Here is a 13,406-nt window from a genome sequence, read left to right on the forward strand (position 1 = left end):
GAAAGTTGAGCTTTAGAATTTAAACAAGCATTTCCAATGAGGCAACCTGAATGTTTATCGGTTTTTTATTTCATTTGTTGCATGTGTGAGTTTTTGGTTGATTTTCTTTTTCATAATTTATTTCTTTGTTTTTGAAGTTTTAATTTTATTTTTCAATACTTTTATTTTTATTTTTCAATGATTACAATTACATGATTCAAATGATACAAGGCACATAATCTAACATTTCTTTTATGTGCTTTAATTTCCACAACAATGAATACAACAATTAACAACAAAACGATGAAAATTAATTAATTGGGCAATCGATAAATAACACAACATAATCATTAATTCACCTTTCTACAATTGACACAAATTTGTCCTTGGTTTCCAGTCAAAGGCTTGATGTTACCCATTTTAATCATAGACTTTCCAAAACCAACCCAAAAAGCATCAGTATTCTTGCTGTAACTCTCTACAAGTTTATCAGTAGACCCACCACTAAAAAGTGCTTGATCAGAGGTGAGTAGTCCCCTTTCTTTCACCAAGTTCTTAAAGTATGTAGTGTCGAATCGAGCAGGCGTTGGGTCAAAAGGAGCGAGGTTAGTGTTTCCACCGGTTCGTGGACAAGTTGTTCTACGCTCTTTGGCAAAAGTAGGATCAATATTGGTAGCATTGTAAATCCTATTCCTAAAGATAATGCATTGTGACAATCCGATGGTGTGGCCACCAGAGAGAGCTACAAGATCTCTCTTATTCAAGCCCTGGTTCTTGAAGTTGTTGATCAATGCAGGGAGATCCATTGATGTTGATGGAAGCACGTTGTCTGCTAATGCCCTGCTAGCTGTGGTTGAGTCTCTTCTACCCAAACGAACCTTCCATGTTGGTCCTCCGAGCTACAACCATGTAATTTTTATTTAGAAATATTTTTTTTACGTAACGCAACAAACACATTTCTGACAATAAAAAAAAGAATTTGACATTACCACAACTACTGAATCTCGAGCAGCCACTGCTAAGATATCAGCACAAGAGACCACAGGGCGTCCACATATTCTATCCACTTCAGCCTTAATTTGGTCTACAACTTCAAACCCTCTCACAGAATTGAAATTACCTCGAGCATTTTTCTCGGTTTCCAAAATAGACGTAGAATCCAAAAGTAGTGAACCGTCGCAACCCTAGAATACAAAGAAGATTAGCTCAAGATCATTGTAAGGCATATATAGAATGGTAGTATGAAAGAAGGAAGTTACATTAACAAAGCAGTCGTGGAAGTGAAGACGAAGTAAAGAAGCTCCCATCTGGGGTTCCCGGTGGACAGCAGCCTCAACTATTTTTTGACGACAGGCAAAGCTTGGGGACAGACATTGTCATAAAATTTGGGAGAAAAGGAGAAAGAGGTGGTTGCAAGAGCCAGGCAGAGAAATGCATGAAGCAGGAAGTTAAAGCGGGGAGCCATGCCCAGGAGGAGGTGTGCGTAAGATGGGATAATTAAAGTTGCATAATCTTGATGGGTTTTGATGAGGTTTCTGTTGCGTTGTGCTGTGAGCCTTGCGGTGGTGGTGGGTGTCATGATTTCTAGATAGAGAAGTATCTAGAAACTACATGGAAGAGTGCATGAATTTGTTAGTTTTGGACTTTTGCAAATTAATGATTAGACTGCTTCTTTCAGGAGCTTTTTTTTACTTTCTCAGAAGGGCTGGTTGTTCAACAAAGCTACAACTAGTATTCATCTCTTAATTTTTTTTTTAAAGTTTAAGCGACACAAGGCTGCTGCTCCAATCCCCTCTATTTACTATAATCATAAAATTTTGGAGTCGGACTCAATCACAATTTCGATACCAAATTAGAGTTTAGAGTAATTATAATTTTAAGAGAGATTATATTTAGCTGAATCTCGAATTCAATGGTGAAACAATGTGCTATTCTAATTAAATAAATAGTTGGAGGCTTGAGAGTTGATTCTTCAGCCTCGATTGCTGGCGGCTTCCGCGGTCACGCTTTTTGTTTCTAACGGTTATGTTTTTCCTTTTTAATTTCATTTTACAAATTTCAATCTTTCTGATCGTGGATGTTCATTACGAGTATGTTACCTATTCAACATAAAATTTTATTAAAAGACCCAACAATGTGAAACTAACCAAAGTTAGCAAAATGAGATGCACATATCAGTCACCTCAGAAGTATGAACAATACAAATACAAAAATACAATAAAATTAAGTGGGAAATTTATTATGACTTTATAAAATAATGGGATAAATTTCTAACTTGATTTTTGTCTTTATAACCTCTATATTTTTGCGTTAATGTTATTTTTTTTAATAAAAATCCAAGTGTTCTTTTTAAGTTATAATTACAATCATATTTAATACATTTGGATAGCTACAATTGAAATTAAATTTTACACTACACAACCAAATTAATAATCAAAATATATTTGTACGAAACTCACATGTGGTTATACTTGAACCAAAATAAAATCAAATAAACCCACACATGATCCCTCTAATAGTAAAATTCACTCTAAGTCCCTCTCACCTCTTTCCAATTATAATATAATCTATACCCTGATTTTTCATCTTTGAATATCAATATATTTCCAAGGATATTTTGAAATAAAATAATTATATACTTTTCTATCATTTCCCTTTTATGTTTAAATTGCACTTTAATCTTCTTACTTACTATAATTATGTTTAGTCCTTACTAAGAATTCTTATTTCATACTTTCTTTCCCGATGCCAACTTTTGACTTTACTATCACTATTCTATCTATAAATTTTACTTTCTCAAAAAATTTACCTTTTTATCTCTCAAAATACTACTTTTAGTGATGCTGAAATTTTCATGGTGTTACACTTTATCATAATTTTGAAACAAATGACCACTAAATCCTGCAGCAATCACTCTGTCCAAGAATTTATCTTCGTTCTAGGGTTCAAATCTTGGGTTCAACTCTTCTAACTCTTTCGTTCATCTTATTCAAAATAAAAGTATTGATTACTTTCCCATAATTACAACAAAAATTTATCTTCGTTCTAGGGTTCAAATCTTGGGTTCAACTCTTCTAACTCTTTCGTTCATCTTATTCAAAATAAAAGTATTGATTACTTTCCCATAATTACAACAAATCAACCTCAATCTTCTTTGTTAAACGTTACGAGGTAGATGTTAGAAAATATAAACATCACATATATAATAAGAATAATTATATGTTATTATTTATTATTATAAAAGATTAACTCAAATTAAAAGTGATCTAATTTGGTTAAGGTTTATTAGGGTTTAGTTATTAAATAAAGTATGAGTCAAATATGTGTAGATGCTCTAGAAACTAATTTCTAATTGATGATGAGCTGATTAGAAATTAGGGTTAATGTGCAAAAGTTATATGTATTAAGGTTATGGTCCCCAAATTACACATACATAACTTTTCTAATATCTCATCTTTAAAAAAAGGAGTCACCTTCTGTGAATTACTTGTGTGCTAATTTGGAAGATTAAAACCATAAGATTCGAAGATTTTAAGAAATCAATTGATTCAAGTACGCTTTCGCATCTAATTTTGTACTTGATTTATTCTTGATGATTTTATTTGACAGATCTTGGTTTGTTACGTTTTACATTAGATCTTGTTTTACAGTTCTAACAAGTGGGATCCGAGCCTAGTCATGTTGAATAATTGGGAATTGATTTTCTTTCTTTTTGGACTGTATGTGTGAGTTGGGTTTGTTATGAATTTACTTCTGATCATTTCTCTTTTGAATAATTTTGTTTCTATTATTATATTAAGTTAAATTTGTTTAATCGAAAGTTCCAATTTTTCCCAAGTACTGATGTAAAATTTCGTGTTTAAGTTACTAAATCATTGGTTTAAATTTGATATTTTGTGCGTTTATTATCTTTAGTCGTGTTTGTTACAAAGCTTTGGTTGTTTGGTCAACTTTGTCTGAAGAATTTTCGGGTGATCAGTAAAAAGAACAAATACATTGGCTTTGAAGTGTTTTATTTGAGGGGTGCTTTTGTTGGATATTGGTTTGGGAAACCCTTATTGCATCTGATTAGTTTTTTTACTTCTTTTCGAAGGTTCTTGATTTTATAGTAGTTTACTTGTATGAATCTATGTCGACATTATATCTTACCATTTGTTTAATGCGTGATGCTTCCCGATTCGTCATATTTGAGTTGCCGAACGGCTAAGATTAGATTATCCTATAATGTAACAGATCAGAATTCAACTAGAATGAGGTTTTATGAATTAAAACGTTGCTAAAAAAAGGGTGGTAAATGTATGAAAAACCAACAACCCTTTTTGGTGTTTCTAGGGGCGTCACACCACCAAAATTGGGCACAACGGGGTTGTTTTGAAAAGCACTGTAAATACTTGTTTTAGGGCTGAAAAGAGTCTATTTTAGGCTAGAAAACCAATGTAAATCAAGGTTGGAATCAATGGTTTAAATTAGTTTTAGGGCTCAAATCGGCAACCACTAAGAGAGAAACTTTAGGGGTGACAACCACCACCAATGACGGCGGTTTTAGAGATTGTTTTAGGCGGCACAAGTGATGAGATTGATGGCTGGAAATTGATCCATTAAATTAGAAAAAAGTTACCAAAACTTTAGATCTGGAACAATGAATCTTTTACGAAAATATCAGAAGGAAAAAAATGGAAAAATGAGTCACTTACCCGAGAGATGCTAAGGAGTGACAACAGATAACTTTATGGCAGCAAATGAGGTTAATTTCAAGTGCAAAATGGGCAGATCTAAAGCTGGAAAATTGATTAAAAATAACAACAGTAGATATGAGGAAATTAATCTAAAACTAACTATCAATGGAGGTGGGAAGGACGACAAGAAGAGAGGGATTGATGGGTAGCATTGTGATGGAAAAAGGGAAGAAAATTTAGAGAGGAAAAATGGAGAAAAAGGGTGAATGGCTAGGGTAGGAAAAATATACTTAAAGGTTGAAAAATATACTTAAAGGTTGAAAAATAAAATAAAAAGTTGTATTTATACCTAGGGTTCAAGGCTTGGGCGGCACAAAATAAAGAGATGGAGAAATTTTAGCAAAAAATTAAGCCAATTTGCAAGGGAAGGGATTCGAACTGGGGACCTTGATTTATTTGCACCGTCTTTTCATTTCTCTCTTAACCATGGGGTTGCCTACTATTCTTTGAAATAGTTCTACATTCTTTTAGGCTAAAATTTGGGATGTTACAACTCTCTCCTTTTAAAGATATTTCGGCCTCAAAATTTACTTGATTCAAATAGGCGAGGATACTAAAGTTGAATTAAGTCCTTTGGCTCTCAAGTAGCCTATTCAATGCCATGATTTCTCCAAAGCACATTGACTAAAGGAATATGCTTCCTATTTAAAACTTTAACCTCACGGTCTAAAATCCAAACAGGCTCCTCCTCAAATGTTAAATTTGGTCTAACTTGATCTCCACAATTGGAACAAGATGAGAGGGGTCAGATTGATGCCGCCTCAACATCGAGACATGGAATAGATCATGAATGTGATCCAAATTAGGAGGCAACTCAAGCTGATATGTCACATGACCAACTCTTTTAAGTACTTGATAAGGTCTAGTGATTCTAGGGCTCAACTTGCCCTTCCAACCGAATCTCAAAACCTTCTTCCATGGAGAGACTTTAAGAAACACCAAATCTCCTACACGAAATTCGATGTCCTTGAGCTTTAAGTCGGCATACGACTTCTATCTGTCTGAAACTGCCTTCAACCTATCCCGAATTAATCGAATTTGATCCTTAGTCTCTGAAACCAACCCCGGACCCATTAACTTCTTCTTACCCAACTCAGTCCAACAAAAGGGAAAAAGACACTTACGACCGTAAAGAACCTCGTAAGGTTCCATTTGAATACTTTACTAATAGCTGCTATTATAGGCGAACTCTGCCATCGGTAGATGCTCATCCAAACTACCCTGAAAATCAATCACACAACTCCTCAACATATCCACTAAAATTTGAATAACCCTATTTAACTGTCCATTTGACTGCGGATGAAAATCCATACAGAAGTCTAATTATGTACCCAAATCCTCGTGCAAATTCTTCCAAAATTGAGTTGTAAAGCGAGGATTTCAGTCTAAAATAATTTACACTGGCACACTGTGCAGTCTCACTATCTTCTAAATATAAAGCTCAGCTAGCATCTGAAGAGAATAATCAGTGCGGAAGAGAATAAAATGGGCGGACCTGGTCAATCTATCCACTATAACCCAAATTGAATCTTTTTTTGTAAGTGTTAAGGGCAACCTACTAACAAAGTCCGTTGTCACTCTCTCCCAGTTCTACTATGGAATACGAATCAACTTTAGTAATGCAAATGGAAACTGATGCTCAACCTTTATTTGTTTGCAAGTCAAACATTTCGACACCAACTCTGTTACCACCCGTTTAAGACCCAACCAGCAATACACTTCCCTTAAGTCATAATACAATCTTATTATTACTAGGATGCATAGCATAAGGGCTGTTATGTGCTTCCTGTAGTATAGATTGTCTCAAACCTTGATGGTTTGTAAAAAATTTCTGCCTTTGAAACACATTATTCAATCAGAATTAATCCCAAAGTCCTTAGTTGACCCATCCTCAACTTGCTTAAATCGAAGTGCTAAAGATTCATCCAGACTCTTATTATCTTTGATTTCCTGAACCCAAACAGCCTTTACTTGCAACTCAGCCAAACTACCCCTATCATCAAGCAGACTCAAAAGAGTAAAAATAGTCGTTAAGTTAGACATTCCCTTCTGCTCAAAGCATCGACCACTACTTTAGCTTTCCGGGGTGATACTCAATCGTGGAATCATAATATTTCAACAATTCAATCCACTTGCACTGCCTCAAATTAAGCTCTTTCTGGGTAAGGAGATATTTGAAACTTTTGTGGTCTGTGTAAATAATACACATCTCTCCATATAAGTAGTGTCTCTAGATTTTAAGAGCGAAAAGAAAGTTGCCAACTCCAAATCATGAGTGGGATAATTGTATTAATATGGCCTAAGCTTTCTCGAGGCATAAGCTACTACCTTACCACCCTACATTAAAACACATCCAAGCCCAACATGCGAAGCATCGCTGTACATAACAGGAGTTTCAGCCAACACAGATTTTAATATCTCAAAGCTAGCCTACTGCTCTTTTTCCTACTTAAATAGTGTATTTTTCCTTAACAGCTTAGTCAATGGGGATGCTATCAAGGAAAAACCCTAACAAACCTTCGATAATACCTAAAATGATCTAGAAAACTTTGAATCTCTGAGACATTCTTCGGTTGCTTCCAATCCAATATGGCTTTAACCTTTTTGGGATCCACATGGATATCCTCAGTTGATACCACATGACCCAAGAACATAACCTCCTTCAACCAGAATTCACACTTACCGAGTTTAACGAAAGGCTGCTTTTTACGAATATCTGTAGGACCACCCTCGGATGTTCATCGTGGTCAGATTCTGTCTTGGAACATACCAAAATGTCATCGATGAAGACAATAAAAAATTGATCAAGGAAAAGCATGATAAGGAACTTTTAATTTCCATAACGAGTCCTAAAAGTAATATTGGAAACATCAGATTCTTTCACCTTTAGTTGGTAATACCCAAACCTCAGGTCAATTTTAGAAAAGACAGTTGCACATATGAACTGATCGAATAGGTCGTCAATCCTTAGTGGAGGATACTTATTCTTTATGGTTAGTTTATTCTACTGTCTATAATCGATGCAAAATCGAAGCGTTCCATCCTTTTTCTTTATGAACAAGACCGGTGTGCCCCACGGTGAAACACTAGTTCTAATGAAACCCCTATCTAACAGTTCTTACAACTGTACTTTCAACTTCTTAAGCTCTTTAGGTGCTATGCGGTAAGAAGCAAATGACACTAGTGATATTCATGGCAACAACTGAATACCAAATTCCACTTCCCGATCTGGAGGTAAACCTAGCAATTCCTTGGAAAAAATATCAGGCAATTCCCTTACTATATAAATACTATCTATAAAAGGATCAATTCCACTTACATCCCGCACATAAGCCAGAAATGCTTCACAACCATTTCGAACCATCTTCTCTGCTACCATAGCAAAGATCACATAGGGTAAATAATTCTGACGTTCCCCAATCACGACAATCTCATTTCCAGACTCAATCATCAAAGTTACCCTTTTCAATGCACAATCCAAATGGACTTGGTGTTCAACCAATCAGTCCATTCCCAGAATCAAATCAAATTCATTGAAACGAAGTTCCAATAAGTCGGCGGGAAAAATCTCCTATTGAATTTCTAAAGCACATCTCCTATAAATTTTATTTACAAACACAGATGACCATAAAGGGCTGACTACAGTAGCAGTATTATCAGCTTTCTCTGCCCCAATCCTTAGTTTTACAACCATATCACATGCAATATAAAAGTGGGTAGATCTTATATCAATTAATGCAAAATAAGGTACCGAATAAATAGTGAAAGTACTTGCAATGACGTCGACTGCATCTCTATCCTCTTGGCATCTAGCCACATATACCAAAGCAAGTTGTCTAGCTTCAGCCCAATTCACACCCTGAGTAGGTGCTCTTTGTCCCTAATTACCATTCCCATTTTAGTTCTGACTACGACCCCTCTGAATAACTTGATTATCCCTTTGATTTTGACCCCTAACCAGGCCTTGATTTCTAACTGGAGCTTGCATTTGATCATTCTGAAGAGGATGATCTTTAATTCAGTGCTCCATCAAGCCACAAATTAGAGACACACCTATTCTTCTCCAACAGACACTTTTCATAATACTATCATACCTAAATCTGTCCCTCTTTAAGACTCACTATTTTCCTATTCTACGGTGGCTTAGCCTCTCTGGCCTACTTAACAGGATGCAAATTTGGGCCAATAGAGCCCACCACCCTCTTAGGTTGATCTTTCTATTTCTCTTTTTCTCGCTCTCTACACGCTTAATGTAACACCCCGAACTCGAGACCGTCACCGGAGTCGAACATGAGGTGTTAACAAACTTTAAAAATTTTCCAGACACTGCCAATCTGCGTAATAGTCGCTTTAAAAATCATATCTTGAGTTCAGAAACTCGGAATCCAGTTCCGTAAATTTTCCCTGAAACTAGACTCATATTCCCATCTAAATATTTTTTTCTAGAATTTTTGGTTGGGCCAATTAGTACAGTTTATTAGTCAAAGTATCCCATGTTACAGGGATCAACTTCCCTGACCTTTGCGCATTTCGACTTGGAGATCTCCCTGTACAGGGCTTCAATACTGATGCCGTTTGTTTCTATAGAAACTAGACTCAGAGAGGAATCTATACATATATGGCTTGACTCCTAATTGTCTCTGGTTAATTTATAATGAATTTCCAAAGTCGGAACAGGAAATCCAGAAACCGTTCTGGCCCTGTCTCACAAGAACCTGAATATCTCTTAACATACTGTCCGTATGATTGTTTCGTTACTTTCCTATGAAAATAGATTCATCAAGGTTCATTTACATAATTTATTAACTATTTAATTCCATTCCTACTATTTTTAGTGAATTTCCAAATCTACATCACTGCTGCTGTCAGCATCTGCCTTTAAGGTAGACTTTTCCTATTTCATAGTTTCCATGATTCAACTAGCCCTTTTTGCATAAGTAGCACAATTTATGATAGTGATTAACCATTCCCATGGCCAATCCTTGTCAAGCCTATCCACACCTCTCAATAACCATATCCATACCAAATGATTATAACATTACACTCAAACATATATAAGCCATTTTCGCATGGCTATCCAAAATTATACAAGTCCAAAGGGTCCATGACCCACAACAAATGGGTAGTCCTATACATGCCATTTCGAAGTTCAACCAAAATTGTACCAAAAGGGGGGCTTTGATAGTGTGGGCGACTTCGACTTCAAAATCCCGAGTCCGATAGTTGGAGAACCAAAATCTATAAAATAGAGGATCAAAGAAACGGAGTAAGCAATTTATGCTTAGTAAGTTTTGAGCAAGGAATTCCAGCACAGCAAAAGTATAGCATTCATATAGCTAAACGAATAATTTCATATGCACAAATTTTCGATATCATACTTGCTTCACATTACCAACCCTTATGTACATACACAAAAGATCAACTTAGCCAAAGGCCGGTAGCTCGTTTATCAACTGAGCGAATACTTATTTGTAAGGGCTCAACTAAATTCAAGCACATACGAAACATACCTCAATTTTGGGATGTTTCTAGAGTATTTACTGAAATTTTTACAGCAAGATCATTCATTCCCAAATCACGTACCTTCGGAATTTAACCGGATATAGCTACTCGTTCAAATGCCTTCGGGACATAGCCCGGTTATAGTAACTCGCACAATTGCCTTCGGGACTTAACCCGGATTTAGTAACTCGCACAAATGCCTTTGGGCTTAGCCCGGAATTAGTATCTCGCACAAATGCCTTCGGATCTTAGTCCGGATATGGTCACTTAGCACAAAGCCTTTGGGACTTAGCCCGGACATCATTCAAATAACCATGCACATTTAACAATAAATCATGGCACATTCGTATTTCGTTTTCGTTAGCAAAACTCAAACACAAGACATTTATCATTCTTGCAATTTCGGCTCAATAGCCACACAAAGAGCATGATTTTAATTTGCTTAAAACATGATCTAATCAAATCATAATTTAAGCTCTTTTACTCAAGAACTTACCTCGGGTGTTGTCGAACGATTCCGATAGCTATTCGACCACTTTTTCCTTCCCTTTATCGGATTTAGTTCCCCTTTGCTCTTGAGCTTAATTAAAAAAATAAATTGATTTAATCATTTGAGCATCGAAAAGAGGAACACAAGGCACTTAGCCCATATTTATACATTAGACATTAAAGTCACATATGTACGGAATCATGAATCAAACTCAACGTTTTAGCTAATTTTCCCCCTTGGCCGAATTTTCTAAGCCAAGACAAAAGCATCAATATGCTTGCCTCTAACCGAATACATGCAACACCAATCTTCTTCTTATGGCCGAATATGCATGTCTATGTTGGGGCCGATTTCAACACGTAATACATTCTACAAGTATGGTCACTTGTATTGACTAAACACCCTTTTGTTTCAAGTTCAAAACTTGGCTAATACACACATATATACACTAGTAAAGCATCCTCTCCCTTTCCATCAATTTAACACATGAATTACTCATTAATATACAAAAATTATATTCGGCCTTAGCACACAACTTGCTAGCCGATTCTTCTCCATCTAGCAACCAATGCACATATGTGCTCACTCAAAAATGCTAAAAAGAAGATTCAAGAATCATCAATCCACCATCACATGCATCATTAACAAGCTTCATATTTAGCATGCAATGGCATTAACACAAAATCTACCTAGGCCGAATATCATCCCCATGACATAGCAAAGATTTGAACCATGGGCTAATTAGAACTCAAGCTAGCAACTAAAAACATGCATGAATCTCATGGCACAACCTCAAACATACCTTGATCTAGATACAAGTATGGCCAAACCTCCTCCTAATCCTCTTCCAAACCAAACATGAAGCAAGAACTCCATCCTCCTTCCTTTGAATTTTCGGCCAAATGAAGATGAAAAAGGATGAACAAAATTTTCTCTTTTCTTTTCTTTAACTCACGGCAATGGGGGGGGAAACAACCACACATTTTTTTTCATCATATTCCCTTTCATTATTTATGCCCATGCTCCTTATTTTATTTTTTTCCACCCATGATGCACCAACACAACATGTCTATGACATGTCTTGCCCATCACACTTGGTCTACCATGCTTGTCATGGCCGGCCACTACTAATTAGGGGGGGAAATTTGACATGCAAGTCCCCCCTTTTATTTCATGCACTAATAGGTCCTTATGCTTCGACCTATCACATTTCAAAAATGTCGCACATAAGTCCTATTGACTAAATTCACATGCAATCGACTAAATCGAAGCTTGAAATTTTCACACATTCATAATTACATATTCTAGACAATAAATATCACATTCAAACATTTCGGTGACTCGGTTTAGCGGTCCCGAAACCATTTCCCGACTAGGGTCAATTTTGGGCTGTCACACTTAATCTCTTCGATAATTTTTGTCTTCTTGACCAGAGCCTCAAATACCCACTCTTGATGTAGAGCTACTTGAATCTTAAGATCATACCTCAAGCCTTTCTGAAAATGAAAGCTCTTATCTTGTTCTGATGCCACCGTAATAGGTACAAAGTGACTCAACCTAAAATCTTCTGCCCCATTTTTAGAAACTGTCATGTCACCCTATTTAAGCTCTATAAACTCTAATCATCGAGCCTTAACATAAAGGTGACCTACAAACTTACCCTGAAAAGCATCTTGAAAATAGGCTCAACCAATACGCTCTGGTAGTGTACATTTAACCACATATTCCCACCACATGTTTTCCTCATCCTTCAATAAGGATATAACACCCTTAAGCTTTTGCTAGAGGGTGCAGTCCAGATCATTCGATATTTGACCACTATACCTTTGAACAACTTTGCCCCACTTGAGTGGAGACTCTTAGCAATTGTCCAACGACTACCACTACTAATTTAGGCCCCACCGACCCTCTATAAGGCACTTAACAAAGCATGTGTTACTGGATCATGCCCATCATGCTCATTATCATAATTCCAATTATCCATATTCCTACCCTCAATAGTGGGTTCACTAATGGCCCCACTAGGTTGATTATTCTGTATGGGATCTTGTGATGCAAACGACTCAGCTGGAGCCATCATAAGGTGCCCCCTATGACCCTTCCTACCATGAGTTATCATTCTATGGGTATTCATTTTGATGTCTTATGGAATAATTTGTTTGCTTACAGTTTTATGCAATAATTTCTAGTGTTTTTCTACAGTTTCAATATTATTTTTATGGGCATGACATCAGACCTTTGAACTTTGTCGTTTCTTGAAAAAATAGTTTTCAAAATACTGTGGTTTGTTTTTCCCAAAATTTCCCCTTGTTTTAATGTATGCATCTATGTAGTATCATTTGGAAAAGAACAAAATTCATTCCGAGGTTTTGAACCTTTGCTCTAATGCCACTAAATGTAACCTCCCAAACCCAACCTAGGCGTTATGGCCGAATCGTGAAGATTACATTAGTCATCTATGTGACAAAGCTATCCTACTGTTTGTTGAAAACCTTAAGAATTCTCTTTTAAGAAAAACTGTGGTTCACCTTTGTTATTTTGGGAAAATAATTCATTAATTAAATCAACCATTCTTAAGTCATGTTATTAGCATTAGCATGGTTTAGAGAACACATTGCTCATCGTTGCTCTTATCAATACCTTGTTATCTTTTGTTACAACATAAAAACTCAATTAATAACCGATTAATCATTAAGTCG

The 13,406-nt window shown here is 36.1% G+C and overlaps 1 protein-coding gene and 1 pseudogene across 1 annotated transcript; both read right to left on the bottom strand.

The window, feature by feature from the left end:
- Nucleotides 1–244: 244 nt before the first annotated feature.
- Nucleotides 245–1,628, bottom strand: LOC107956180 (cationic peroxidase 1-like; annotated as a pseudogene).
- Nucleotides 1,629–6,566: 4,938 nt separating this feature from the next.
- Nucleotides 6,567–8,094, bottom strand: LOC107956181 (uncharacterized mitochondrial protein AtMg00860-like). The gene is made up of 3 exons (XM_016891910.1): nt 7,926–8,094; nt 7,233–7,431; nt 6,567–6,708 (listed from the first exon to the last, which is right to left on the bottom strand). Exons 1-3 carry the CDS (start codon nt 8,092–8,094, stop codon nt 6,567–6,569), a joined length of 510 nt encoding a protein of 169 aa, XP_016747399.1.
- Nucleotides 8,095–13,406: the final 5,312 nt, after the last annotated feature.

Source organism: Gossypium hirsutum, chromosome D07, assembly GCF_007990345.1.
Source record: "Gossypium hirsutum isolate 1008001.06 chromosome D07, Gossypium_hirsutum_v2.1, whole genome shotgun sequence".
Taxonomy (NCBI): domain Eukaryota; kingdom Viridiplantae; phylum Streptophyta; class Magnoliopsida; order Malvales; family Malvaceae; genus Gossypium; species Gossypium hirsutum.